At 34.3% G+C, this 25908-nt stretch overlaps 3 protein-coding genes across 3 annotated transcripts; 2 read left to right on the top strand and 1 right to left on the bottom strand.

Moving 5' to 3' along the window:
* Positions 1 to 1669: 1669 nt before the first annotated feature.
* Positions 1670 to 3777, top strand: LOC118746139. Its single transcript, XM_036479923.1, has 3 exons — positions 1670 to 2142; positions 2206 to 2594; positions 2662 to 3777. Exons 1-3 carry the CDS (start codon positions 1807 to 1809, stop codon positions 3635 to 3637), a joined length of 1701 nt encoding a protein of 566 aa, XP_036335816.1. The 5' UTR covers positions 1670 to 1806; the 3' UTR covers positions 3638 to 3777.
* An 11075-nt stretch (positions 3778 to 14852) lies between these two features.
* On the top strand, positions 14853 to 22217 carry LOC118746133 (pentatricopeptide repeat-containing protein 1, mitochondrial). The gene is made up of 4 exons (XM_036479917.1): positions 14853 to 15877; positions 15938 to 16660; positions 18505 to 18679; positions 21824 to 22217. Exons 1-4 carry the CDS (start codon positions 14979 to 14981, stop codon positions 22145 to 22147), a joined length of 2121 nt encoding a protein of 706 aa, XP_036335810.1. The 5' UTR covers positions 14853 to 14978; the 3' UTR covers positions 22148 to 22217.
* On the bottom strand, positions 22164 to 23274 carry LOC118746134 (EKC/KEOPS complex subunit TP53RK). Its single transcript, XM_036479918.1, has one exon. It carries the CDS (start codon positions 23019 to 23021, stop codon positions 22335 to 22337), a length of 687 nt encoding a protein of 228 aa, XP_036335811.1. The 5' UTR covers positions 23022 to 23274; the 3' UTR covers positions 22164 to 22334.
* Between the last annotated feature and the right edge of the window lie 2634 nt (positions 23275 to 25908).

The following is a 25908-nucleotide window of genomic DNA, read 5'->3' as shown; positions in this document are numbered from 1 at the left end:
AAGGTCAGACCTATAATTTTTTAATTATTTGAGCTTCGATTTTTTTTTATAGCCAGACGTTGATCATTTCTGCTGGAAATCCCAATTGAAGGAGCTTACTCTTTGACTTTAAATAGCAAAGAAGGAACACTTTTACCACAAAAGTTTTTAGCCAAGGATCCAATGCATATAACGAAAAAAATATTGCCCGACAAGTAAACAAAATTACTGTTCTTTAAATTTTTGCTGAAAATAAGTTCCCCAAAGAGCCACATTTGAATTATTGAAACAAATATATGTAGCATCAAAAGCATATCCCGAAAATTTGGTTATGAATTACAGTGCGGACTTTCTTCTTTTGTATCTAAATAGTAGTTTTTTTTAAGATTGGTCCAAAAAAATATAATAAAGAAATAAACCAATGCAGGCATTTAAAGAAGAGAAAACAAAAAAATATTGTCAAAAAGACTATGTTCTCTTTGACGTACGTCAAAGGTAAAGTAGAAGTTGGAACTTGTATGACTGCCCATTGATTGCTCGGTTATATAGCTTAAGAAATAATATGTTTAAAGACATTTTTATCAAAGTTGATAAATATGACATTTGACCAGTTTTGTTACACAAATACTCCCACGACCACAGGCAAAAATATTGACTACAATGTGTAATTTTTTTGCCATATAAACGTTTTATCGGTACACTTGCACAACATTCGCATTCTCAAAAGCTCCGCATTGATTATTGCGAATGCGAAAGCGAATGCGAATGTTAAAATTAATGCGGAAGCTCCGCGGTTGCGAATGCGAATGCGAATATTCGCAACAACCCTGCTCCAAACTACCCCGAACTGGTCCCCAACCAACTACCACCGTCATGGTCCATTCTTTAAGAATTAAAAAATATTTTCGTACTCATAATTATTATGAAAAGACTTTCATAATATAAGTCCCAAAATAAAAGTCTTTGAAGACTTAAAAAATATTTTCGTACTCATAATTATTATGAAAGACTTTTATAATATAAGTCTCAAAATAAAAGTCTTTGAAGACTTAAAAACATTTATCGCAATGATAGGTATTATGAAAAGACTTTTATAATATAAGTCTCAAAATAAAGGTCTATGAAGACTTAAAAATATTTATCTCAACCATAATTCTTATGAAAAGACTTATAATATAAGTCATTGAATAATAATTATAAATGACTCGAAAAATTGGTATCTTATTATAATAATTATTGCTCAACTTTTATTCTTTTCTCTTATAGTAGTTATGTCTCTGGTTTATTCAGTTTGTTTAGCTTTTTAAACTGATATAAAATAAAGACATTTATATTTCTTTGCATAAAAATTTATTTATTTTTATTTCTATGTAGTATTCGCACTAAAGCAAACTACAAAACTAGTTAGCATATTTTAATTACTGGTAATAATATCCCGAAACATCACGGGATCCCGGGATTACCAGTTTAAGATCCCGAAATCCCGGGATTCATAAAATGGTCCGGGACTGGATGCCTTAGTCAAAATCCGTCTCTGTTATTTCTAAACCGCACTAGAAGCAAAAGTCTAACTTGCGCAGCCTAGTTGAAAACTAGCATCTAACTGTCAGATTTAACGTTAAAGGAACTGTTGCATTGTGGCCTATTGGAATGCACCCTATTTTATTGTTATAAACTGAATATAAAAAAAAATAACCACATAACCTGATAACCAGACAGATGTGAATCCCCACAGTGTAATAATGTTTGCTTATTTTATTAGATTTCCATACCATTAATCATTGTAAGCAATCTCTCGAAATTTTGCACGACGTAATTGACAAATTAATGGAGGACGAACAGCGCAATGATCTATCTAATTCGCGCAGCGCCACGAATAATTATGAAAATGCTTACCGTCAGCGAACTTTGTACGCTTTAATGAAGTGCCTGGAGGTGCTCTATGATAATCTTTCATTTGAAGATCGATTAACTACAGAGTCTTATTCGTGGCTGCTTAACTTCTGCAAGCGCTATGAGGTGAAGTCTAAAAATTTGAGCTTAGTGCACAAGCTTCTATTCACACAGCGCCAAAAAACACATTCTGGCGCATTCTTCAACACGATATCATTACAATTGTGCGGCATTTGGGGTGCCGTGACTGACGAATTGTACGAGAGTGAGGTGAGTGAGATAAATATTAGTTCTAACAAGTTTTTGTAATTACTTAGTTTATATGTTCAATAGTGCCCACCTGCATTCACCCTGAAGTCCTTAACGATGGAAAGTGCTGAGTCATATTTCACGTATCTATGCCAGGCTTTGCGCAAGCAATTAGATGACGCAGACTATTTTATTCAAAAAGCAAACAACTTAAACTTCAGATATCGTCTTATAACCGAAGACGAGCGAGATATGTGCCTTAGTCAGCTGCGTTCTATGGAGCGTTCTATTTGTTCGCAGCTAGTTCATATCTCAAATGCCTTGATAAACTTGGCGAACGCTTGCATTCCTTTGGGTACACTCATGGACCAACTTTTGAAACTTCTTGTACAACACTACATGTGTCTAAAAAATCTGACTAAACACTTTTTGGGATGCGTTGGAACATCACAAGTTTGCATGAAATCCACAAGGTGGGTAAATTTGTTTGTCAAAAATTTCGCAGCACCATCGAAACCTTACGTTTTTACCTGTTTTCAGGTTCGAATTTCTCTTGCGTGCCGTTGGAAAATCGCTTCCTACAAACATTTATGCGCTCGTCTCTTACATCGAAGCGAATGTAATAGATAAAGAACAGCCACAGGGTAAACACTCAAATCCCAAAGCGGAGAGTTCCAAAATTTTACGAGAAACAAAACTAATTCCTAAAGTGGTACTACATCTAGAGACTTTCAATCGTTTTGTAATAGTTTTATCAAAAAAAACTAATAGCCGCATAGCAAATTTTCTGCATCAAGGAACTGTACATGATTTCCGTTTTCATTCTCATGCATTAAAAACGGCTATAGAACGTACATTTTCTCATAGTAGTGAAATTTCTGTAGATAGCAGTGTTGAAAGCATGAAACCAGAAACTATTGAAGACGACTTTTTGAAGCGCATAGAAACTAATACGCTGCCTAATGAAAATGATAAAAAGCGCAAAAAACGCGATCTCAATATTCCCTGTCGCAATGAAAAAGAAGTTAGTGAGATCGAAAACTGCGATAGTAATGTTAACGAGAGGGAGGACAGAGATGAATGTGATGGAACATCCTCTAGTACCAGCCCCATATCGATGTCAAAATCAAATTCAAAACCGTCTAAGAAAACGCAAAAACCGTCGAAACGCAAGCTACGTAGTTGTGATAATGACAGTTATGTCAACTATAGTGATGATAATGGAGTCACGAAGCAGCCTTTAAATATTGCTGAGTCTAATCGCCGAGTTCGAAAAGTGATTGGCTGTCAAAGATTGAATGAAAATGAAGCTGAGAGTGAGGCATGCTCATCTCCGACACCAGAGAGCGTAGAACTCTTGGAGCATGAAAGCAACCAGGAATCAGCCTCACAGTTGTTTAAAAATTTAGCGAAAATCAATAAGAAAGCAAAAAAACGCACACTTCAGGAAACTGATGATAATGAGGGAGTAAATGTAGTAAACACAAGGCCCTCAAAAAAACGGCGTGGACGCTAGTCGATAATATACAACTACGTACATATATATTTTTTTCATGTAATTGATTCCATTGGACAGTTGCTCAAACTTTGAGCTTTTACTAAACTTATTGATTGCGTTTCGATATTTAGTAAATAAAAATGATTTCCCAATATTTATTTTTTCCACGTGGTCTTTATATGAAATTGCTAAAGCCGACTTATAAAAAATTAATGTGAGGCCACACCCGTCATACGTCATGATAAGTTTTGTTTGGAGACTCTGCAACCCTGAGGCCGAGAAAGCGGGCGGTGTCGAGAGGCGCGGTCGAGAGCGCGGCTGGTGTTCGGGTCGTAGGGTTGAAGGTTGGGTGTTGTGAGAACCTTGCCCACATGCGGGCAGTGTTGCCAGAGAAAAATTTCGTTTGGAGCAGTCGAAAAAGAGCTAAATAATACTAATAGTAGCTAAAATGAAGATCTACATATTTTTGTTAAGGTTGAGCATTTATTGACGTAAGGTTGTTTTTACGTTTTCGGCAGTTTTAATAAAAAGAAGGAATTTTATAAGTTTAAGTGCTGAAAAAAATCTTTTAAAACCAAAATAAGGTGCACATATTTCGAATTCGTTGCTATGGCACTTATAACAGTGAACTAAAAATATTTTACAAACTGTTAAAGTCTGTAATTTCAGATATTTGAATTTAATAATTTTTTCGCAAAATTTCTCTGGAAAGTTTTACCAAAAAATGTAGATAACAAGAAGGGACAACTCGTCTAATAAAAACACACTAGGGCAAAATAGAAGGCACGCCCTTGTTGCGCACTTTCGCTACGATTATAACGAGTTGTCCCTTCTTGTTATCTACGTTCTTTGGTTTTACTTCCAGCTCTCCTTAAAGGTAAAATTAGTAAGGAAAAACAAAATCCGCGCTATCAGAAAAAAGATTTTCTTTTAGTAAATTTTTGAATTCTTTAACCTAGATCCAAGAGTTTATGGTGGATACACTGCACCGACACCGTGTTATTTGCATGGAGTCGAAAACGTCGATAACGATGTTAACCGATGATAAGTGTCAACCAGGCTTTGAGCAACCGGCCCTAAGAGGAGGTACCGTGGGGTTTCTGGTGTTATCACAGTACCACCAGGGATGTTGCGAATATTTGCATTCGCATTCGTTATGCGAATAATTCGCATCACTTTACACATTCGCATTCGACATTCCCATCAAATTGTATGAATCTTTTGCGAATGTTTATTTGTACATGGGCAGAGAGTCCACTCTAATATTATTCAAATGGCTCTAGGTCTGTCTAACCAGGGTGCGGACAATAACCGGCTTTTAGCTTCAGGCGCTAAACGGTAAAGTAGTATATCAAGCAACAATGATGGGCCTTCAACAAGTACTGCTAAAAGTTGTATAAGCAACCTAGAATAATTTTAGAATCCTTAAGCGAAAGCGAAAGCTCGGATGTAGAATCTGGAGACATTGAAATTTTTGAAATTCCTCCCGATTGGTGGAAAACAAAACTAAAATACGACAAATTAACAGATCTGGCCCGCAAATATTTGCGCGCTCCACCCGCCAGCGTTCCAAGTGAGCAATTGTTCAGTGCAGCCGGCCTTATATGGGCGAATCCGATAAATAGTCAACCGAAATCGGAAAAATTGCATGCAATTCGAATCCTCTCATTTTCGTTGCAAACAGGCATAGTACAACATATTCTTATTTCATTTCTTTTCACATTTATTTGGGAATCTGATTTGCCCCTCTTACTTCTTGAAACAAAGCTCTAAATAGCGTTGGTTTTAAGTACTATATCTTTTAATAAAATACTGCAATGTGGCTTTAAATAAATCAATTTTTTCGACGGAAAAACGAGTAACGTCCGTAATGTAACGTCCCGAACGCACATACACAATTGTTTTGAAGTTAATCCAACCTTTAGTATGCTTTTAAACATATTATGTAAACTTCATTATTTTCTGTTCAAAGTATATTTATAGATTGTGCTCTCCATGTATGACAATTTGCGGAAATCGGTTGTCTTTGATGGTCATATCAAAATCGCTTCCTTTTTCAGTAACGTCCGAACATGAATTTCGAAGGCAAATACACCGAAATCAACCCAAATTCTTGTTTCCATTATTTTGTTCTCATAAGTACTGCTATAAGGCTTCCCTTATACCACAAATGATTTTTAACTTATAATATTTTTTTCGGCAAAAAGTTAAAAGAAACGTCCGAACGTAACGTCCGCAACGCTGGGATTTGCCAAATATACGAGCCTCTAAGAAATCGCCTCATGGGAGAAAAGGCAGCAAAATTACTGTTTTTGAAATATAATAACTATCCAGTAACTTAATTTATGATTAATTCGATCAGCACATTCGGCCATACTCGAAGATCGAATGCAACTAATAATAGGGGCCAAATACTGTCATGATATTTTACTTCATCTGCATCTATGTAAGCGCACCCTTTCAAACTTTACTCAGGGGCGAAGCATGATAAAAACATAGGAAGGTAGAACCGTTCTCTCAATTTGTCGGCCATGATTTTTTTTTTTGAAGTTTGCCAACATTTTAAAATCATATAAAAGTGAAAACAAAAAATTGAAATTGTTCGAAATTGTTGTTGCTTGAGATTGAAAATGAAAATGTGTGTGTGAGTTTGTGAGTAAATTCAAAAATTAAATTGTTTGGAAACGTCAAGAATTTCAAAAGTGACTCTCAGCGGTTCTACCTTACTATATTTATTTATCATGGGGGCGAAGTACACATTGCTATAATGAATTACAAACATATCGCATATGTTTGTATTTTCCCTCGCCAGAAAACACAAAGAAAAGCTTCTAAGGCTTCGATTTTATTCGATATCTATAGACTGGTTTTTGAGCTCCTTTGACACGCGATGGGGCTAAATATAACACCGAATCGTCACTGTTTACAGAACAATTAGGTGGAATAAAAACTTTGTCTTGAGCTGCCTAGAAATTAAGAGGCAACGAAAAATATTGACTTAAGTACAAAAATGCATAATTTTGACCTAAAATAATTGACACTGTTATGAAGTTATAATAACGTCCAAAAACATTTGATTTGTTAATTTAGCTATTTTTCTTAGCCATAACTAAAATTTTTATTTAGCTTTTTTTTAGCTTTATTTTTTTGCCCATTTAGCCTTTACGGACTTCGAAAAATTGGTAGAATTTGGTAGATTTTTCAAAGAAAACAATATTAGATATTTTTTACTCATATCAGATAGAACATGGTTAATTCAGAAAAGATGATACATTTATATATGTACATTAGACTGCATCACTACCCTTACAAAAAAAATCTGTAATGTTTTTCAATTGTAATTATAAAATCTATTATATTTTAAGATGTCCACCAAAATATTTCGGAAAAATATTAGGAATTAAGCGAGCTGGACCGATTTTAAAATACCTCCAAAAATGGAGTTTTTTATGAATAAAAATAGTTTCTTAAAGAAATTAAAAAAAAATTACATAAAAATATTAAAAATAAATAAAAGCAAATTTTGAACGGAATCGTAATAATGAGATGTTGGATGCTGTTTTTTAACTTTTTTCAAAAATTGGTATAAAAAAACTTTAATAACTGAACCTAAACTCTTCCGATTTAGACAGTGAGGTATCACTGGAAAGTTATTTTCTCACCCTTTTTATTTCTTTGCTAATAAGTTCATTCGAAGGATGAAGGAGAGAGGTAGGATGAACGATCATCATTCAAAGTTGAACTAAGATGTGTTGGTATTTGAAAAAAAGGGACACGAATGACTTTTTTTACACATAAATATAAATTATGGGAAAATACCTTTTTACCGAGATCCCATAAGTCTAAATCAGAATAGTTGTGGCCCAGTTATTTAAGTTTTTCGTAAATCAGTCTTTGTAAACAGTAAAAAAACACATCAAAAATCTCATTATTACGATTTCGTTGAAAAGATTTGTAAATATTTTTTGCAGATTTTTTAAGCCTGATCAGTTTTGTCATCTGAGGGGACTTTTTTCAAAAAGTTCGTTAAGAAACCAGTTTTATTAATAAAAAACTCCATTTTCGGAGGTATTTTTTTTTTTAATTTCACTTTCACTTTCAACATATTTTGATTAAAAGCAAAATACTGATAAATGTAAAATATTTCACACAAACATCAAAAAATATAATCGCTAATCGCATGAGGCTATTGCCTGAAAATTTTAAAATGCGCTTAGTGGCATTGTGCTACTATGATAGCACGGCCGAGTAATCATAGTCAACTTATGTACAGTAGTCGAACAAATTATAGCCGCACCAAATTTTCATAAGTTTTAAAATATTATTTTTGCTGTTATTTAATTTTGGTTAGTTTTTTATAGTCCATTCTTTTAAAACATCCGTATAAATACAAATTTAAAGGCAGTGTCACACGATTGGGTATTTTCCAAAATTTGGTGCAAATCGTATCCCAATTGTGTGAACACCCAAAATATGTTTCGTTATCCCAATCACGAAAATGATTTTGTTGAAATTTTTCAATAGAACATCGCCGTATTGTACCAATCCACTGTGGTCTACATCGACCGAAAAGCTGGCCAAAATTGGAACTTCAAGAGTATATGTTTGAAAGCATATTTGCTTACGTTTTTTGGGTCGAGGAATTCGAGTTTGATGTCAAAAATATAAAAAATAAAAAGGCTGACATAAAATGGCCGACCAAATTTGTTGAAAATCGTGCTATTCCAGTGAAAATCGAAACTCACTGGCTTTTTGTATTAAGAAATCCAAATTTGTTTATGACTGTGTAAAAAACAGAATCGCTGACACAAAATGGCTGAAAAAATGTGTTAAAAATTGTGCTGTTTCGTGATAATCGAAACTCATGAATTTTTTTAGGTCAAGGAATCGAAATTTCTAGCGAACAATTCAATAAACAAAATGGTGGATCCAATATGACGGATTATTTTGAAAAAGTAAGTTTAACCTCACAAAAACAAGTAATACAGAGTTTTCAGTCTTTAGGATTTTAGAATTCACAATTGACTTACACAAATAAATTAGAGATAATTAATGGCATGGCAGACGAAGTTGCCGTTATGGCGTTTTTTACTTACCATCAATCATTGTGAAAGATAATTGGTAAACTACCTTGATTTTGCGTGACAATTAAACTGTGTCGAATGGTACTAAATCACCAATTTGTTTTTCGACATGTTCCTTTTCGGTCATCTTCTTGGTCGGCATAAACGTGGAGATGAAGGTTTCAAATTATTCGAAATCAACAGGTTTTCATTTCTGTTATTTTGTACATACAGTCGCAATGGAACAACTGATATGAAAAAAACGTGCGCATCCGAACTGTTATTATCATTGAATTTTTGTTTTTATTCTTGACCAGATGTTGCATCATATCATCGCAGAGCTTCAAAAATTTCCTGCCGAGTGCACCGTATTTCAGAAATTTCCGACCCCATTGTGTTCTTATTGTTTTTGTGTGAAATATTTTTTTATTTTGAAACGTTAGCTGTTAAAATTTGTTCAATCCTAAGGGCTAAACTGTGGCGCCCACAAAGAACGTTGACGAGCGCGCGCTCAAAAACAAATTGATAATAATTAGTGCTGCAAATAGTTGCAGCTGTTTCTCAAACATTTTTATTCGCTAGCCATTTATTTTCAAAAGTTCACCAAAACTAAGACCAATGGACACCAATACAAAATTTGCGGCGTGTTTTATCAACTATGTAATTGTCAAAATGTCGAAATTCATGAATGGTTTTTGGATTTTGATTTTGCTGTTGTCACAAATACATGACACGCGATTATATCCAAGGAACAACACATAAAATTAAAATGCTTACCACCAATTACACCTTCCATGTTGTACTTTGCTAATTAAGCTACTCCGTAATAAGTTATAGCACTTTTAACGTAGGTTGAATGTCAACGTTTTTGCAAATCTTACGAGCGTGATAACGCTCCCTATTATCAGCATTCGGTATATAAATACCTTCTAATTAATATATTGTATTAAAAGTTTGGAAAAAAATTCACAATTTTAATTTTTGGTCAGCTTTTTTGGGTTTCTAGACCACTGTGCAATCTTTTGACTAGAAAAAAAAAAACAAAATTGTCCAATTTTTTTACCAATAGTCCAATATAAAAATGTACAAATGTACCAATCAAATGAAAAATTTATGCAATTTAAAAAAAAATTCATCAAAATTTCGTTAAAATTTCGAGTTTTTTAATTAATATCTGAGTGTGCAGTTTTGTGGCGCATTGAATTCTAGTAGAATAAAGTACGAGTTCAAATGGCTAAAAATTTCAATTGATTTTTTAGAATTTTTAAAAAGTTCGAAATTTGCACGAAAATTTGTTGATTTTTTTAATATTGCACAAATTTGGAAACTTGAATTTACACGGGTTTTGTCTATTTTTAGAAAAAAAAATAACAAAAGTTCAATAACAACAAAAATGATACGTTAAAACTTGGCAAAAAGTGGTTCGGCTATAATTTTTTGTCCACTGCACATTATGTCAATTGATTACTTTTTCTGTGCGAAATTAATAGCAGCTATAATGTTGCAATATTTTAACGAAAAATGATGCGAACCGTTAAAAAAATTGTTAAGTCAGTAAATAAAATGTGAAAACATGACTCATGATTCAATCATGAACATGACTTAGCTTTCGTAAGACAGAATTTTGCGCGCAATGTGTTTTATGTTCAAGTGATGAGTGTATGTGTTCAAGTAGTACTTGAAAACATTGTCCAATTAGCTTGGTTTTGACACAAGTTATTTTCTTATCATACTCAAGTAAGTTCATATGTACATAAATTATTTCATCTAGCCATTAATTATGGCGTTATCGAAATTCGTAAATTAAAAAAAAATTTTAATACTACATGCTTCGCAGATATGCCTTGAAGAGAGATTCGTAAGGCAGTTAGTCTTCATAAAACATTTCATTTTAACTTAAGGTTTCAGTATTCCCCAATTCTCCACCGATATTATTTGTACAGTACAGCGAAATTTCTTTACTACTTCAATGAGGAAGGAATCCGAATCCCTATGAAGCCAAATAATAGAGGAGCACTTACAACGTAGAAAAATCTGCAAGTGCAATTTTTTCCGAATGGTATCTAATTAAACTGTAAATCAACTTTTTTTCTGGGTATTGGACCAAACCAATTATTTTAAGAGATTGAGTCATAGGTAAAAAAGTAATTTCTCCGTTTTTCGAATTCAGCCTCCGAAATCGAGATATGGGCCTTCGAAGTTCGAAATAGGACCTTTGGTAAAAAATTGTATTTAATTATTGCATATAAATAACTAAAAATCTAAAAATATAGACGTCGTCCTCCTTTTTCTCTTATTTAAATGGTGTATATCTTTGTTTGTGCAAATTTATCTTACAGGTACAGGGATCAAAGTTCAGGTCTTCGAAAAATTAAATTCCTTATATTTCAAACAATTTGGAACTGATTTTTTAAAAATGTATATAAAGGTGATTAAACCCTCTTTCTTTTGATATGCATAATTGTATACTTCGTATATAAACATTTGGGAAAAACACAAGCGGAAAAAATACAAATTTTTTGTTATAAAAAATATTTTAAACAAAAAAATTACTAATTAGTAATACAAATGAATACTTTATTTAAATAAAACAGAAGAGTATCTTTAATTTTTATATAAAACCCGTTATGTAAAAAATCAAAGACCATATTGTTTTTATATTTTTATATTCCCAAGACTTCCGTTACATATAATTTTGCTTTATTTTTAACAGGGCTGTGGGCGAACAAGAACGAATTTACGCTTAAAATACTATAAATTATTTGTTTTATTTAAATACGGTATTTAATTGCATTACCAATTAGCAATTTTTTAAATCTTTTTTTATATGAAAAAAATAATATTCTTTCCTTTGAGTGTTTTGTTCTCGAATTTTTATACACGAAGTATACAAATATGCATATTAGACGAAAGGGGGTTCGATCGACTTAACAACGATGCCAATTTTTAAAAGTCGGTGAGTAATTTTTTTGTTAAAAATATTTTTTGATAAAAAAAGTTTTTTTTTCCATTTAACAGTTTTTTCTCAAATTTTTATTCACGAGGTATACAAATATGCATATCAGAAAAAAATGGGGTTTAATCGCCTTTACAACGATACCAATTTTTTTAAAAATCGTTTGGTAATTTTTTTGGTTAAAATATTTTTTTTTTTTATACAAAAAAAGGTATTTTTTCCTTTAGATGTGGTTTTCCTCAAATTTTTATAAACGAAGTATACAAATATACATATCGCACGAAAGGGTGTTAAATCACTTTTACAACGATAGGAATCTTTTAAAAATCAGTTAAAAATTTTCTGAAATATTACGTTTTTAATTTTGACCTTTGACCCGTTATAGCACCTGTAATATAAGTTTTCACAAAAGAAGTTATATACCATATAAATAAGAGAAAAAGGCGGTCCGAATTTTTACTTTTTTTGCTTTTGATATGCAAAACTAAAAATATTTTTTTTACCAAAGGTCCAATTTCGAACTTCGAAGGCCCATATCTCGATTTCGGAGGCTAACTTCGAAAAACGGAGAACTTACTTTTTTACCTATGACTCTTATCTCTTAAAAAAAGTTGGTTTGGTCCAATACCCAGCCGATTGCGATTACATGTCTAAATAACACAGGTCAACTCAACACACACAAACTCAACACAGGAATTCAACACACACAAACTAAACACACACCAACTCAACACATATCAACTCAACACACACTTGTTCAACACATGTGTTGGGTGTTGTAATGATCGATATTTGACGGTCTTCTCTCTGCGTAGACGGTCTTCGGCCGCGCTTATGGATTATAACTCTCACTAAGTAGAATTCTCTTTCTGTTTTGCGAAGAACAGAAGAAGGCTGAACAACTTTTGCAGAGAACACGTTTCTACGTAGGGCCTGTGCCAATCAGTAGAAAAGTTCTATGGTGAAAAAACTTTTTACTATAGCGAGAAAATTTTACATTTCTACTGTGCCAATTCGCAACTTTTTACTGTTGGAAATTTTTTACAGTTGCTTTGATGCAGAAGAAGGCTATTGAGTCAGCAGTTAATATAATGCAGCAATTATAGAGAAAATATTTGCCTTTGCTGATTTCAGTTCTTTTGGTACTGAAATCCATGTATTTATTATACCTTTAAGCAATAACCACTAATTTTTCTCTAATATTCACTCGCTTTGGTTTTCTTTAATTTATGTGTATAGATGCGTTGTTCTGTATTCTTCATGGTATTAGTTTGTTTCTTTACAGATAATTATCACTATTTTTAGCTGGAAAGCCTTTCTTAACCCGAAAAACTAGCGGCTTTCGTTCTTACGCTCTTTTTTTGCCTCTCCTGATAATTTCTGCGACTAAAGATTTTACTAGCAGAAAATAGCAGCTGTCAAAATGAATAAACAGCTGTTGAAGCGTAAAAAAGCGAGGTTAGGTTGCTTTATTTGCTTGCTTTTATTTGTTTCTTTCTCCAAATTTTTGGTATTTCTTAAGTAAAAATGAGCGAATCATTAAATTTGATGAAATTGCAAAATGTATTTGTGAATACTTTTTATACGTGTATAAAAAAAAAATTTGCGTCAAATGTCAAATACACTGATCAGCTAGTTACTTGCTATTTTCTGCTAGTTTGCGTTTCTTAATGCCCGTATGATACTATGTTTTTCCTGTATTTTTCATTTGAAATACAAACAAAAAAACTGACGAAAGTCAAATTACAAAAAACAATTCGGCAATGCGTTAGAGAGAAACAAATTCTGTATGAAAAACGCCTGTCTAACAAAAATTTTGTGTTGAATCTAATAAAAATAAAGTGAAGCGAAATTGTTCGTGTTGAAAAATAATGTGTTGAAATAATTTATGTAGAAAAGTCATATGTTGAGTTTATGTGTTGAGTTGGTATGTGTTGAAATATCTTGTGTTAGGTTTTCTGCACATTGGTCGTCCAATCATAGTTGCTTCATCGTCACAATCATGATGCAACGATTACATGACGACTACACTTTCGCACACTCGGTCGTAATGGGACGTATGAATAAAAACTAAGAAATTGCTTTTGCTTGAAATTTCATACCTTTCACTTAAATTTTATTTGAATAAGTTGAGTAAAAGGTCTGAAATTTGAAGTAAAAGCAATTACTTATTTTTATTTATACGGCCCAATATTTCAATTCTTTTGGCTTCTAAAAATTCACTTGGAGCAGGTTTTTCTGTTCTTCTGGTTGATATTTTCGCGAAATATTTACAAAAACCTACAATTTTTTAAATATAGGCTGTGCAGCAACATCATTTTTCAGTATATATCCCTTTTAGCATTCTGTATACTCTTGTAACCGGTAAATTTTGTTACCATCTCATAAGCTGGTAACAAATTATTGCCCCGTGAAATATGCAATGCCAGGATTTGCACAATTCTTCATAGCTGAATTGCTGAATATTTTAACTGCATTACCAACGTACCTAGAATCGCGGTGACAAGAACTGGTAAAATTTTTTGGTAATACAATTTTCCGGTTACAAAATCTTCGGTAACGTGCAGAATAGACCTGTTAATGCAAAAATGAAGTTGCATTTAGGTGACGAATTTTGTATGGATAAAGGTACATTTAAAGTAGCATTTAGAGCTAAATGTGCGTTTACGCATAATCAATAACAAGCCATTACGCGTAAGCAAAAACAGCCCATTACCGGCCGTCTTCACATGCTTGCAAATCTCGCTTGCGTTCTGCTTTTTTCTCTCGCAAGCGGGATAGTTTTGTTGACTGGGCATTTGACAGCATACTTTTACATTTGTAAAATGTCGCCAAATAAAAAGGTTCAAGCCTTACAGGCTCTTAAAAGTTTGAGAAAATTAGAAAATCTGCATAAAGAGATGTATACTACTTTCAAATGAATAATGGCTGCCTCTAAATTTGTATTTGCTTCCAAAATAAACGATGTTGCTACTCTGAAGAATTAGGGAGAAATGAAAACATAGCTGTCAAACAACAAAAATTACAGTTAAAAGCAAGCGAGAGCTCGCATACCGCTCGGTATACGAGAAAAAGCATGCTTCGTACTTTTTGCGGTCTACACGTGCTGTTTCTCGCATGCGTCGTCATGTAAGCGAGATTTTCCAGCACGTGAAGACGGCCGGTTAGACTACTGATAGTTCGGAAAAAATTTCGATAGTGACGCAAAATCATCTATACTATCGATGGTCCTATCGATAGTTTTGCACCCACATCAATTCTGGATGGGATTACAAAATAAAACAGCATGCAATGAAAAAAGGGAATGGTTAGATAAATTTTAGAAGACAAGTAAAGTGAAATGGCTTTCCGCTTAATTCAACCTGGAACATTCCGTCACTTATTGTTTATAAACAAAGTTCCGCGAAATTTGAAGCTTCAGCAACGAATTTCTCTTCTAGCTAATTCAACTGAAACTCATTCATTTAGCTTGCGCTATTTACATATAAAAACATATGACAAAGATGCCGGTTGGGATGAACAACGCCGCGTTAACAAGTTGCAAAAAGATCATACAATACGTGGACAGATGAGCGCCGATGACTTATCCTCCCAAAAAATAAAGAATTATTCGGAGAACCCTCGTGAGAAATGCAACGATGCCGATATATTTGGATCCAGTGCCTTACCTGAAATAAGTGAAGATCCAGGTGATTTGATTGAAGAGCAATATACCACTAACCTGCAAAACAAATCCATGAGACAGATTGATTACTCGCGTCTTATAAAATCCCATCTCAAAGAGAAAAGAGTGAAAGAGGCTATAGCAGTGCTGGAGGTGCAAATGTTAAAACAAGATCGAGCGAAACCTGATGCTTACATATATAATTTACTGATAAGTGGTTGCGCAAAAGCGGGATATACACGTAAAGCCTTTAACCTGTTTACTAAAATGCGCCAAAGGGGATTAAAAGTAAAGGGCGGTATTTATACTTCGTTATTCAATGCATGTGCAAATGCCCCATCCACGGTATACGGTCTGGAACAAGCAAATAAATTACGTGAAATATTGATACAAAAAGGTTATGAACCAAATGTAAAGAATTACAACGCTATGATCAAAGCCTACGGCCGGTGTGGGGATGTAAAGACCGCCTATATGTTGGCCGATGAATTATTGGAAAAGCAACTGACGTTAGATATAGACACATTTAATTTTCTGCTACAAGCATGTGCAAGTGACGTCGAAACGGGCTTTCGGTGAATATTTTAATAACTTATTTATTTCACTCAAGTGCTCATATAAACTTTTTATTTCAGCCATTGTCTTCTTACTTGGCACAAGATGAAACAGAGAGGTTTGAAACCAGATTATTATACTTTCAGCGGTGTTTTACGTTGTGTGAGAGACTGTGGCTTTGGTGACCTTGACTCTATGGAAAAAGTATTGCAGGAAATCCTTTATGAACGTCCTGAAATGCTTCCTTGGGGACAAACACATGGAAAGCAAATATGTTTAAAAACTGATGAAAAACCATCAAATCTTCCCTACGTTGAGCAAAACCCTCAGGCGATAGAGATTCAAAATGAAGCGGATCAATTGGAAATTCCAAATTTATTGGCAATAGAACCTCATTTAGGCAGCCTTGTTTCATTGAGTCAAGTTACGTGTCCTCACGAACGTTTCTTACTTCTTGGAGGCTTGACTGGGTTTTTGGGAATTATGAAAGAAAATGATGTTACTCCTGATATAGAAATGTTTACCACTCTGTTGGAGGTTGTACCGCCTACATATGCTGCCGAAAAGCATTTATTATCATTTGTTCGCAAAATAGGTTTAAAAGCCGACATTGACTTTTTTAACATTCTTATAAAAAAACGATCGATGAGATTTGACTATGAAGGAGCTAAGGAAGTGATGTCAATGATACGCACAGCCGGACTGCAGCCCGATATTGTTACCTATGGTGTACTAGCGTTGGGCTGCCAAACGGAAGTGGAAGCTAGGGAATTGCTGCAACAAATGCGTGAAAATGGGATAAGGTCAGTTGAAAGATTGTATATGAGGCCGTAAAAGCAGAATTGCCTAACTTAAGAAACAACAACAACAACAGTTTTGTTTCGTATAGTTTCAAATGTGATAAATTTAGTAGTTTGTTTAAATTTAAGGTATAAAGCTACAAAGCGTACCTTAAAATCAAGGAACAAGCGACTTTTCAACCGACTTCAAAAAAGTTGGGATATTCGGTTCGTCGGAATATTTTTATTTTATTTTTTTTTATGTACATATGTTACCGCATAACTTTGGACTACGTTAACCGATTTCGATAATTCTTTTTTCATCGGAAAGGTGGTACCTCAAGGGTGGTCTCAGTAATTTTGTTTGGATCCGATAATTTGATCGTGGAAAGAATTAACGATAAACTTAAAGTTTTATATAAGTCGGTTTTGTTTTTTGCTAAAAAATTACTTGTATTTTAAAGTTTCTCATATTTAATACTATTTTAAGTGGTTGAGTAAAAGAAATTGTTGGTTAGCCATTTTTACACTCACGGCCTCACGTATATGTATGTATATATGAAATTTTTTTCGGAAATGGGTGTTTTAACATACCCACACCAATTTTCTATATTAATTAAAATATGTACAGTAGCGAACAATAATTCGAAAAAACAACATAAAAGTAAAACATAAATTTTGTGCAAATCTCAGGAAACTTCCATAAATTTGGACACTAATTTTCAACATTCTATTAAAATTTTAGTAGCAAAATCCTAAGTTATCAGGATTATAGCCCATTCACTTTTAGTATGACAATGCACAAGTTTGAAGTTGTTGAAAAATCGCGTTGATTTGTGACAATTTTTTTCACGCTGTTTCTTCCAAACAAAGTATGATCGACAAAATTTTTTGTATGGAACAAAATAATAACAATCGTGCAGTTCCATAAGTAACGTAACTCTTCTACTTTACGTTTCTTTCCGGCAGGCTGTAGGTGTGTTTTTGGTTAGTGTATTGGTGTTTTTGGTTCAATGTGTTGCATATTTTAAATAAATTGTAATAGAAATGGAAGAAATTGTAATTCAAATGAAAGGAATTGCAAAAGATAAGAGCAAATGCCCAAAACAGGTGATCTCAGCTGAAGGCATTTTTTGGCAAATCAGTGCCATGTGCTAGCAACTTCAAACTCGCACTATATTATATTAAAATTGAAACTGCATACTTCAAATTTGTATGGAAAATCCTAACAGAAATCGCATTTAGTATGGTAATTTATTGTACTTTCTTGAGTTTTGCACAAAGTTTAGAGGTATTATTTTTATGTTTTTTGGTGTAGTATGAAATGTATTAAACAAATATCGAAAAGAAATTAGAGTAACAAAAAAAAAAGAGAGGGCTTATATTCAATACCTTCTGTTTGCACTTTTCACAAAAATGAGATTCTGATATAAAATCCACATAAGACTTAACTGTCATCGGTGATATTAACGCTGACCTTGTATAACGCTTGACAGAATAATTTACTATTAACTTGCAAAGTCAGTTGTTGTTGTTAACATCAGTGATGACAGGTAAGTCCCAGATGGGTTCTAACATCACAAAGTAGTTTTTGTGAAAATTGCAGATAGAGGGTATGAAATATAAGCCCTCGTTATATTGCGAAAAATTCCCTGAGCGAATACATTTGTTTGCCACTGTATGTGGTTTTGTTTTATTCTTCCATTTGAACAAATATTCTCAAAAATTTTAAAGCAAAACCAAACCTAAATTTTCCAGGTTTATTTTTGTTTTTGAATGGGAACGATTTATTCACATGGAATGTGCGATAACGCTGATTGTATACTTTTTCCTATTTCTTATTTCCCTTAATGCTTCTTAAACTATAGAATGAATATGCAAATCTTGGGTGCGATGTTGCGTCAGGGGATCGGCCATAGGAACTTTCCATATGTCATTGAAATTTTACAAATTAGTTTGGATGAACATATTAAACCTAATGACATTTTTCTTACACATCTTTATAAATTCTATGATCGTTGTGCGCGTTCAATTGATGAAAGAGTAAGTACGCGAAAAACATCTTGTATACATAATATTCGTATGTATTTAGGTGTTCGTGCCTTCGCTTGAACCACATGGAGATTACGCCTCTGTAACTCGACCTTAATTAGCTCACAGATTGATACTTACAGCGCCATCTACCGAAGTAGTACGAACCAATGCTTGATCGGGTAGCAGCGCTCGGCTGTCGTACTTGTCAGTACGCTTTTTGCCTTCATTTTATTAGCTCGGGATGTAACTATGTAATATTGATGCGCCTAAAAGATGCAGCGATTTCTATTCTCAAGTTACCTAAAGACAGTACGAATGGCAATTATAATAGAGAGGCTTCAGTTTTTTAAACTATAATTTTAGTTGCGTTCCAGATATTCACGATTTGCAGGTTTTTTTGCAGGAAAGCGTTCCAAGTGCCAAAAAAACCTGCAAGTCAAACCACTTTTGTGAGAGTTACTTGCTCTCTCTCTCAGTCAGAAGTTGCAGGTTTTATTCCAATTTTATTCCGAAGTTTTTCTTTCTGCAAGTTCATGAAAAGTGTCAAACGATAAGCAGGGTTGCATTTGTAAACAAAAACATAGCAAAGAACATTAAGCGCCACGGAGACAATCAAATAAATACTTTAAGCATTGCATATGTGTGAGATTGGCTCGTGTATTGCCCGCAAACGTACAAATAAACGCGTTAATTCAACAAGCAATCTCTTTTTCTTGTCCGTGCACTTACCACGACGATCAGAAGGCAAATGCGCTTGTTTTTTGTCAAGCAAAACGCGAAACGGTTGATAAAGATATTTGATCGTCTCCATGGCGCTTAACATTAAAAAAAAGTGGAAGTAGTTACAGGAAAAGTGGTTTTTCGCGTTCCAGGTGACTTTTATTTTTTCTCTCTTGCTCTTCTCTTTCAAGAGAGTAATTTTGTTATTCGACAGTTTTACAGGTTTTTACATGAAGTTATCTGGAACGTAACTTTTATTGTGACAGCGAAAAGGGGAAATTTTTGTAGGGGAAATTTTTTTCCTCCAGACATCATGCACACATTCGATTGGTTACTGCACTGGTAAACTGCTTATATGTTACTTTCAGTTTATGGCGTGTGCAGCGATGACAACTATAGGTCATTTGGCCCAAATATTAGCGGATAACTCCGACAAAAAAGCGTTCCTTTTAATTTTGAGCTTGAGCTTGAGTTTTCCTTCTGATTGGGAGTCATGAGAAGTAATGAACTATTCTTTCGAAGAATTGTTTGGAAAGGAATTATCGCCCACGGCTGATAGCAAGTTGAGATTTGGTATCCCTACTTTCGATTTAGCCCGTGCTTTTTGCAGGAAGGAGGGGGATATGTCCGAGAGGACATTTAGACACATTAGGTCAAACAGCAGCATAATGCAGCAGAACAGCCCAACTTTATATGAAACTTCTAAACGTCACAGACACATGAGAGGTGACTCGCCTCCGCGTAAACGTGCAGCTTTAAGCCAGGACACCAACGACAATCTTATGGCTGCAGTTCTGCAAATGGAGATGCAAGCTCAACAAACCAAGAAGATCAGTGATCTTCAAAAAGTCACAAATATTTCTCACGAGCCAAATTTAAATATCTCCTACGATTCTATTCCCCACAGTTCCTGTGAGGATAATATACGAGCAAATACGGTACGCTCACCGATAGTATCTGATAGCCATAGCAGTGTTGAGGATGAAGCGTCAGGGTATGCAGAGAATGCTGAGCGAACAATTAAAAATGAAATTGCTAGGGCTGAAGGGCGGCTAAAGTTAATTCAAGAGGCGAAGGCTATAACCAGGGGTCCTTCATTTAACTTCAAACCACGCACAATAGAATCTGAAACGAAGGTTTCGATAGCAGATCCAGTCTTAGCCCAACAGAGAATAGAATCTCAACGCTTAGGAATGGACGGCTGGAAGAACATTCGCTATTCGGAGATACAAAAGCACTTCTAAGCACCGCCAGTGTTTTCAGCCTTAAGAGTTAATAATCAATTTGCTAGTATCACACCTAACTGGACTTCTCTTGCTATATTAGAAAAATTCGATTTAACTTTGGGGGCCATAACGAACGGCTTGCTCCAACAAAAGATGGTCGAGCAATTATGTGATAAATTACCGTGAGATTTTAAGCAGATGGTGGGAGAGGAGTTGTAGCCGCTACAACAGCAACAACAACAACAACAACAGAGGAGTTCTTGGCTGATGATTCTAAATTTCGTAAAAGTTAGACTCCCTTCTACAATATGTCTGCGGTCGTAGAGCAGAGTTATCCGACAAAGACGAGACACCTACAAAGTAATAAAAAATAAAGCCTTAAAGCTGTGACAGACGGCAAAGCTTATGCGTATAATCTGGCACACATAATAATTTTGACTTAACAGACGGCAGTTATGTGGATAAACGAGCCGCAAGGTCGTGTGTTCGAGTCCCACGGCCAGTTGAATTTTCATTTATTTCGTTTTCATTCTTTTTTTTTATAAGTTCTATATTTTTTTTACGTTGCTTTCAGTAAGTTATTATTGACTTATTATTAAAATTCAACTCTAAAAATTTAAATTAACTAATAGTAAAATAAAAAATGTGATATACCATAAAGCAAATGAAAACAAAATAAAGCAAAATTAAATATATAGATCAAATAAAATAAAAATATATAAAATAAATAATAAAAACAAAAAAAAATTCGCAATCGCTCCAACCGAGGATCGAACCTGGCAGCTACAGACTTGTAGCCCGAAACTCTTACCACTCTGCTACCGCGGACGCGGAACACGCGTGCTTTGTTTGCTTATAGGGAGTTTACATGATTCAACTTTCACAGGCGATTAGTTCTCCGTGTGGTTCAAGCGAAGGCACGAACACATAAATAAAACTGTTTTTTCCCCGAAGTCCAAAAAACGGATATTTAGGTTTCTGCCGTAGCTTGAACCACACCTTAAGGCCTTGCCTGCTTGAGGTACTGACAAGTATGACAGCCGAGCGCTGCTACCCGAACAAGCATTGGTTCGTACTATTTGTGGTAGATGGCGCTGTAAGTATCAGAGGCGGAATCCCCATGTGGTTTAAGCTACGGCAGAAATCTAAATATCCGTTTTTTGACCTTCAGGGGGAAAACGGTTATATAATTCACTTTTCTCTTCAGCACCCTTCAACTAAATCTAAGTCATTTAAAAACGGACATGCGAAATTCTGTGATAAGTTGCGCCTCTACTACGAAGAACAAGGAATCGCTGGTCTTAAGTTAGATGATGCCATTAAAAAAGTTCGAGAGCATCCAAATCAGCAATACAAAGAGGAAGATGTGGAGGGCCTCGAGCCAATAAAAAATAAGGAACTCTCTAAGAAACAAAAAATTCGAAAGTACATCAAAAAGATAAAAATTGAAAATTTACGTAGTGACGATCAAAGTACATCCCCAAGGCCTGAAATAACCGCAGAAAGCGAACCACAAAAAACGAGAGAGTAATTGTTACTCTTCCAAGTTTTACTGTGTAATTGCTTTATTAGTGTATAAATTAAATACATTTCACGCTCAAGTGCCAATTTTCATTACAGATTATGTTGATATAAAGTTCTAGATTTTATAATGGCTTTAAAATTTTGTGTACGAAATAGGCATATGATTCAAAGTTGCATGACAAATAAACGGACGTTTATCCAATCATAGTACGTTTTCTCCCACGCGCTCGCACTTCTTCAAATTTCGCGACCACCATGGTTTCATCCTTGCCACATTCCTTACGGTATGCTTCCAGAATATACTCAAATAAATATGGCTGTTCACTATGCGTGCTAAGAAGCGCTCGTTCAAGAACATACAAATCAACGCCTTTATCTTCTGCGCTTTGGTTGTAATGACTTAACCCAAAATCAACAAATATAACATCGTACAAGTCATCATTTTGATCGACTTTGGGATTTATAAGAATGTTTGAAGTGGTTAAATCCCCGTGAATAATGTTATTTGCATGTAGCCTCCCAATTATGGAACCAATCTGAGTACTAAGTTTTCTTAGTAGTGCCTCCGCATTATGAGACTGGTATTCACAAACAACTTGTTGAATATACTCTTTGGCTGTGGCAGCATTTTCAAAATATTCCATATAAATCTTACGCTCATTCAGATCGGTATACAAGATATGTGGTACCAATATTCCCGCATTTCGACACCGAGTCGCAGCTTTGGTTTCGGCCTTCATTCGTTGGCGTGTAATTTGTGCATCCAAATCTGCATGTCGATAGCGTTTCACAAAACGTTCCTTTACTAAACATTTTTCTCCCTTAAATTCACTAATGTATAGTCGTCCTTCGGCACCTTGTTTTAATATCTCCAGAGACATGCCAAAGCCAACATTACGAGTAATTACGTCTATCAAACGCAAACTTTTTATTGATAAGAAGTTCAAGGAATCACTTCCTCGCTATACCGCTGTGCTATCAGAGAACCGCTTTTATCGAACGCAAACAAAATCGATCACTTCACCTAGAGAACGCCAAGTTTTGTGATTGTCGAATGTTCGATACAATAATCTCAAAGTCGCATTGAATGCTCGATAGAAAAAGATAATGGGCTGTTTTTGCTTACGCGTAAAAACACATTTAGCTCAAAATGCTACTCTAATACTAATATTTATATTGCTTATTATAGCAGAAAAACGTGAGCACAGAGAAGAAACATAACTTTTCCTTGAGATGTGAGAATAACAAGCACAACAAATTTGACGGCTAATCTGAGATTTGCCTGTGTAAACGGGGTGATTAAAAAACGAGCTTTGATTGAGATAATATTGATATGTGAACATACTTTTATTGTCTTGGTCTATCTTCTTTGACAATACAGTCGACCGGCATGCCGTTTGAATCCTCAGTAAATATACAAATAGAAATAACGCAATTAGGTGAGTTGATAGGCAGGTCTAATATTCTATCCAATTGGGAGTAGGATTTTCAACATCGATTTTTCCGGTATCGATATTGTTCAACCCGATATATCTTCATATCGATTTTACATGCAATGAATTAAATCGAATCATGGTATCGATACTTTCTTAAATATCAAACATTCCCAGTATGAGATGAAGACCCCTAATCTAAAGTAATAAAGGGATAAATTGCTTAAATTTATCAGTTTATCCGCATTCTTTCATAAACGTACGGAACACCTTAATAATACTGACCTTCGAGCTAGAGAAAAAAAGTGGGCACGGCCCGCCTCCTTTTCCGGATTTTAATGGCATATTTTTTTTGGTGCAAATCGACAGGGGCGGCGATAGAGGGGAGTGGGCTAAACGTGGAATTTTCAACATTTTCCAAAAGCTTATATTTCGAAAATTATTGAACCGATTTTCTAAATATCGACACAGTTGGAAAGGTGATTAAAGGGCCTTTCATTGGATATATATATCTATGCATATAATGTATACACATTGCGAGAAAAGGTAAAAAACGAAATTATGGCAATTCTTTTTATAAAAATGAATGCTAGTTTTCAAAATATAAGCTTTTGAAAATGTTGGAAATTCCACGTTTAGCCCCTCCTAGCGCTGCCCCTGTCAATTTTAACCAAAAAAAGTTTACCATTAAACTCAGCAGAAAGGGGTGCACCACGTCCATGTTTTCTTTTTTCTCTAGCTTAAGGGTCGGTATTCTTTAGGTATGCCAAACGTACCTTGGTTAATAATTGCACAAAATTTTTTATTATTCAACTTTTGTGGCTATTCAAGTTTCATTCTTATGGGCTGTTTTTGCTTACGCGTAAATGTACATTTAGCGCATTTAGCTCTAAATGCTACTCTAAATGTACATTTATCCATACAAAATTCGTCATCTAAATGCAACTAAATGCAACTCAATCTTTGCATTTAGAATCTAAATGCTAAAAGCATCCCTGTGATCTTCCAAAATTTCCACGATTCGAACATGGTTTAATGAGAAAAAGTGGCAACATTGCTTTTTCGAGTATACAACCGCTAGCTGCGTTTCAGTGATCGCCGATCGAGATTTCATTTATTATTTTACATTATTTGGATAAAGAAAAGTTACGCAAATTCAACATCGATATGATGCTGATAGAAATCTGGATTAATTTGTGATCAACTCTGTTTGTTTTGTTTCCTAATTAGGTGTGGAAAATATAATTGGCAGCACCGACAAATGAATATATACACAAACAAATGTTCGGTTATGGTTAAAACAATTCAGGTTTTTGTATTGAATTTTCGGTTTAGAATTTATTTTTCCTTTTCAGTAGGGGTTTTTGCACATTATCTTTTCCGTGAGAATTTATCGTAATGGATACGGATCTGAATAAGCGACTGGAACACGACTGTTTGTCAAAAGCAAACGATTTCGAAGTCGCGTAAATGTACATTTGCTAAATGCGATAGCATGAACGCTCTTCGAAAACATATGTTCGAAAGTGCTAAATGTTGCATTTTAAATGCAGCAAAAACGCTGCATTACCTCGTCCAGTTTGCTATTTGGCTTTTTATGTGTTCGTAGCAAAATCGACCAACTGGCAGTCTGTCAGGGTTGAAATTTATACGTTTATCCACCAAAATCGTTTGATAAAGTGATAAACTTTCTTTAAGTAGATGTCCATACCAAGTTTGACAATTCATTTATCAAAATGAAAAATTTATCATTTTATCAAGTTTACCAACGGTTTATCACTTTTGATGAAGACTCCTTTTATCAAGTATCAAGAGTTTATCACTTTTCATGAAGACCCCTAATGTAATATCGTTTAAATAAATGGTTATAAAAACATTAAACATAAAAGCATTTTTTTGAAAATTTGTAGTAAGTCTATATTCATACGCTTGTAACCAAAATTCCATTTCGATTGTATTACGCTTTCTTTCATGCGTTTGTCAGTCTCTTTAAACGCACAATTTGGGTAAAATGATGCACTAAAATGCCTTAAAATGTACTGTCATGTTGAATTAACTCTTCTTTAGTTAAATAAGTGTAAAACTGTGTTGCTCAAAGCAGTTACAAATAAAAAATCGCGTTCTTACGTGATCTTGTATTTTTGGTTCATGCAAATAACCAGATAACCATGCAAGTGTGAACAACCCAAATGTTTTGTCAGTTTAATGTTTATAATTGTACATGAAAAATAAACTCTCATTAAGTTTATTTGCTTGTTGGAAAGTTAAAAGAAACAATGAGGTTGTTCACGCTTGCCTGGTTATCAGGTTATGTGATTATGTGGTTATATTTTTT

This window comes from Rhagoletis pomonella, unplaced genomic scaffold (genome assembly GCF_013731165.1).
Source record: "Rhagoletis pomonella isolate Grant_MI unplaced genomic scaffold, Rhpom_1.0 Rhpom_scaffold_00010, whole genome shotgun sequence".
Lineage (NCBI taxonomy): Eukaryota > Metazoa > Arthropoda > Insecta > Diptera > Tephritidae > Rhagoletis > Rhagoletis pomonella.
Note: the sequence above shows the minus strand (reverse complement) of the source record. Positions and strands in the feature narration are given on the sequence as shown.

Excerpts from the sequence above, each read along its gene's own strand:
- LOC118746139 (XM_036479923.1), top strand. The coding sequence starts at position 1,807 with ATGGAGGACGAACAGCGCAATGATCTATCTAATTCGCGCAGCGCCACG. Across the intron at positions 2,143-2,205 it reads ACGAATTGTACGAGAGTGAG|TGCCCACCTGCATTCACCCT; the intron begins GTGAGTGAGATA and ends TATGTTCAATAG. Across the intron at positions 2,595-2,661 it reads GTTTGCATGAAATCCACAAG|GTTCGAATTTCTCTTGCGTG; the intron begins GTGGGTAAATTT and ends ACCTGTTTTCAG.
- LOC118746134 (XM_036479918.1), bottom strand. The coding sequence starts at position 23,021 with ATGTCTCTGGAGATATTAAAACAAGGTGCCGAAGGACGACTATACATT.
- LOC118746133 (XM_036479917.1), top strand. The coding sequence starts at position 14,979 with ATGGCTTTCCGCTTAATTCAACCTGGAACATTCCGTCACTTATTGTTT. Across the intron at positions 16,661-18,504 it reads ATGCGTGAAAATGGGATAAG|AATGAATATGCAAATCTTGG; the intron begins GTCAGTTGAAAG and ends CTTAAACTATAG. Across the intron at positions 18,680-21,823 it reads CGCGTTCAATTGATGAAAGA|CACCCTTCAACTAAATCTAA; the intron begins GTAAGTACGCGA and ends TTTTCTCTTCAG.